The sequence below is a fragment of the Acanthisitta chloris genome, unplaced genomic scaffold (assembly GCF_000695815.1).
Source record: "Acanthisitta chloris isolate BGI_N310 unplaced genomic scaffold, ASM69581v1 scaffold39383, whole genome shotgun sequence".
Taxonomy (NCBI): domain Eukaryota; kingdom Metazoa; phylum Chordata; class Aves; order Passeriformes; family Acanthisittidae; genus Acanthisitta; species Acanthisitta chloris.
Window position 1 is genome coordinate 1 of NW_008666143.1, and position 2,728 is coordinate 2,728.

The following is a 2,728-nucleotide window of genomic DNA, read 5'->3' on the forward strand; positions in this document are numbered from 1 at the left end:
ACGCGGACGATGAGTACTCCTCGACCTCCTGGGAAGATAATGACAAGGATGAAAAGCTCCTCTCCAGGAGGAGAAGCTCCACAAGAAGTGTGGCTTCACGGTCTGGATTTTATCAGACTCGGCCCAAGACTTCACCCTGCTTGCTGGAGCCCTCACCAGAGAACAGCGGCCCCAGCCCGTCCAGCCCGGACACCAGCAAGCAGAGGAGATCCATGGTGTTATTTAACAACATGAAGAACGAGCTGGAAGCAGCCAGGAGGAAGTTGGCTGCCTTGGTGCATCCTTTGAACAGAGCTGCCTCGGGGAGCAGGGGGATCTCAGTGCCACGGCTGCTCCCACAGTGTCCCAGCACCAGCCGCAGCCTTGAGAATGGGCCAGGCCCAGATGTGTCCGAGCTGGGGACACTGGTGCCAACTCCTCCAGCCACAGCTCCACCGATGCCCCCCATCAAGAGGCATAAGCCCGCGGTGCCGGTGAGCTGTTTCCTTTGGTAGCCCTTTGCTTGGTGCTGAGAGAGAAGGGAGGTGGAGGGCTTCAAATCGGTCCCATTTGCTGTGGGTTGGCCAGCAAAATTGATCCAAAATGGGGCAACACTGAACTCACGAGGAATTGTTGATGAGTTTTCATGAGAACTGAAGGAAAGGGTTTGGGTTTTTTTTCCCTGAGGGTGAAAGAAACTTTCTAGGTGCATGTTTACTTTGTCCCTATTTTCCCCAGCAAGCAGGGCCTAATTTGATTTTCAGTTGAAACACTGAAAAAAAAGTGAAATAAGGTCTTTATTCCCACTTTTCTCTATATTTTCCCCTTCTAAGAGATATAAATGGGGCTTACAGGGAAATGCCCGCTTACAGCCCTCATGGAAACTAGGAAACTTTGGACTTCATAGTCCTACTAGAAACAGAGATCATTTAGTGATACAGTGAAGTGAAATGATGGAGTAAATGCCACTCTGTCACTTTAAATGTGAATTGCACCATGCTTGTTAAGAAATCACATCTCATCCAGCTCCTTGAGAGATTTAATAGATGAGTTGCTGAAAACCCACAATTAAAGCCATTGGACACATGGATGACCAAGTTATTTATATGCAGTTGCATTAGTTGTGGGATAACTAAGGAAAGATTAAATGCCTTGTGTGTATTTGTGCATCACCCGCCCTGAGCACTCTTTGATCCGATCTGTATCTATAGCTGAGCCTGGATTTAATTAAATCCAGTCTCATTTGATGCCCAAGAGGGCTTGTTCCATGTGTGGGAATTTTCCTCTTCTGGAGAGAGCAAGGTAACAGCATTGCTTCAGCCTGGGTTGTTTGACATCATTCCATGAGCTGGAGCAATAAGACCACCTGTTTTTTTTCCTTGCAGTCCCTCAGCCCCTACAGCTGCCTTCCCCCTGCCTGCACACCTGGGAGACCGCTCAGCTCCCTCAGATCCCAGCCAGATTCAGCAGCTGACCTGCTCTCAGCACTGAGCCAAGAGGAGCGAGACCTCATCGAGCCTGTCATAGCGTTGGGCTACCCCACGCACAAAGCCATCCTCACCCTCCAGAAGACAGGAAAGCAGAGCTTAAGTCAGGTTGGTGGAGTTGGCAGGGCACTGTGAGAAGGTTTTGGTAAAGGCAAACTTGATTTTCATGGAGAAAGGGATGGCTGTTTTGCTTGATGTGGGTTTCTGATGGCCTTGGGTTTCTGACTTCGGTGTCAGACTGCAGTTCTCAGGGTTTGCCATGAGATCACACTTTTGCTGTAATAAAATAGCAATGAGACACCCTCAGCTTTTCAGCACATAATCACAGCTGGTTTCGTTATCTGCTCAATCTGTTATGTGGGGCATCATGTCCTTTTGAGGTACAAATTTTGCCCCCCTATATGGAAACTTTTTGCACATCATTTTTTTGCGGCTGTTGGATTTGGATGATTATTCCCATGGCTCATCCTGTCAGAGCAGAACTGTATGAGTACCTCGGAGATTTGGCTGGGCTTTCTCCAAAACACAACTTCCCTGCATTGGAGCAAGCAGGGAATCCATGCAAGCATTGCAGAGGGGTCTCAGAGCCCTTTTCCTGAAAAATCCTTTATAAGAACCTGGAATTTATTGAATACAGCCTCTTCCTGCCCCTGGTACCTGAGTACATCCCCACCCAGTATGCTGCATCCCCATTCATAGTTTCATAGGGAGTTGGAATGGACCTTAGAGATCATCTAGCCCCAGCCCCCTGCCGTGGGCAGGGACACCTCCCACCAGAGCAGGTTGCTCAAGGCTTTAGCCAACCTGGCTGTGAACACTGCCAGGGTTGGGGCAGCCACAGCCTCCCTGGGCAACCTCTGCCAGTGTCTCACCACCCTCACAGCAAAAATCTTACTAATATCTAATCTAAATTTCCTCTCTTTCAGTTTATACCCATTACCCCTTGTCCTGTCACTCCAGTTCCTAATAAACTAACTTGGGAACAAACATTCCCAAGGCTTGTCCAGGTGAATCCCACAATGGTCCATGTGGGCTCAGAGCATCCATGATGTGAGGGATGCTGCTGGCTCTGCCCCTTTTGGCCAACCTGGGGCTGGACCTTCCCATCCCAGCAGAGGATTTTAGGGCTAAATTATCCAAGTAGCTCTTGCAGAGCGAGATTGAGAAGGGGCTTAATTGCAGCTCAGCAAGAGGGTAGTCCATGGGGCTGTCGTGCCAGGGAGCAGGATCAGACCCTGGCAGAGGCACAGGCAGGCAGGGGC

General features: G+C 49.6%; 1 protein-coding gene across 1 annotated transcript in view; it reads left to right on the forward strand.

The window, feature by feature from the left end:
- Positions 1-5: 5 nt before the first annotated feature.
- The window catches only part of LOC103799641 (ubiquitin-associated protein 1-like), a gene marked incomplete at its 5' end in the record, with an annotated part of 6,031 nt that continues 3,308 nt past the window's right edge, over positions 6-2,728 (forward strand). Inside the window, 2 exons of the mRNA XM_009071979.1 lie at positions 6-473; positions 1,365-1,574. Of these exons, the coding sequence (XP_009070227.1) occupies positions 6-473; positions 1,365-1,574 (678 nt within the window). The remainder of the gene's footprint in view (positions 474-1,364; positions 1,575-2,728) is intronic.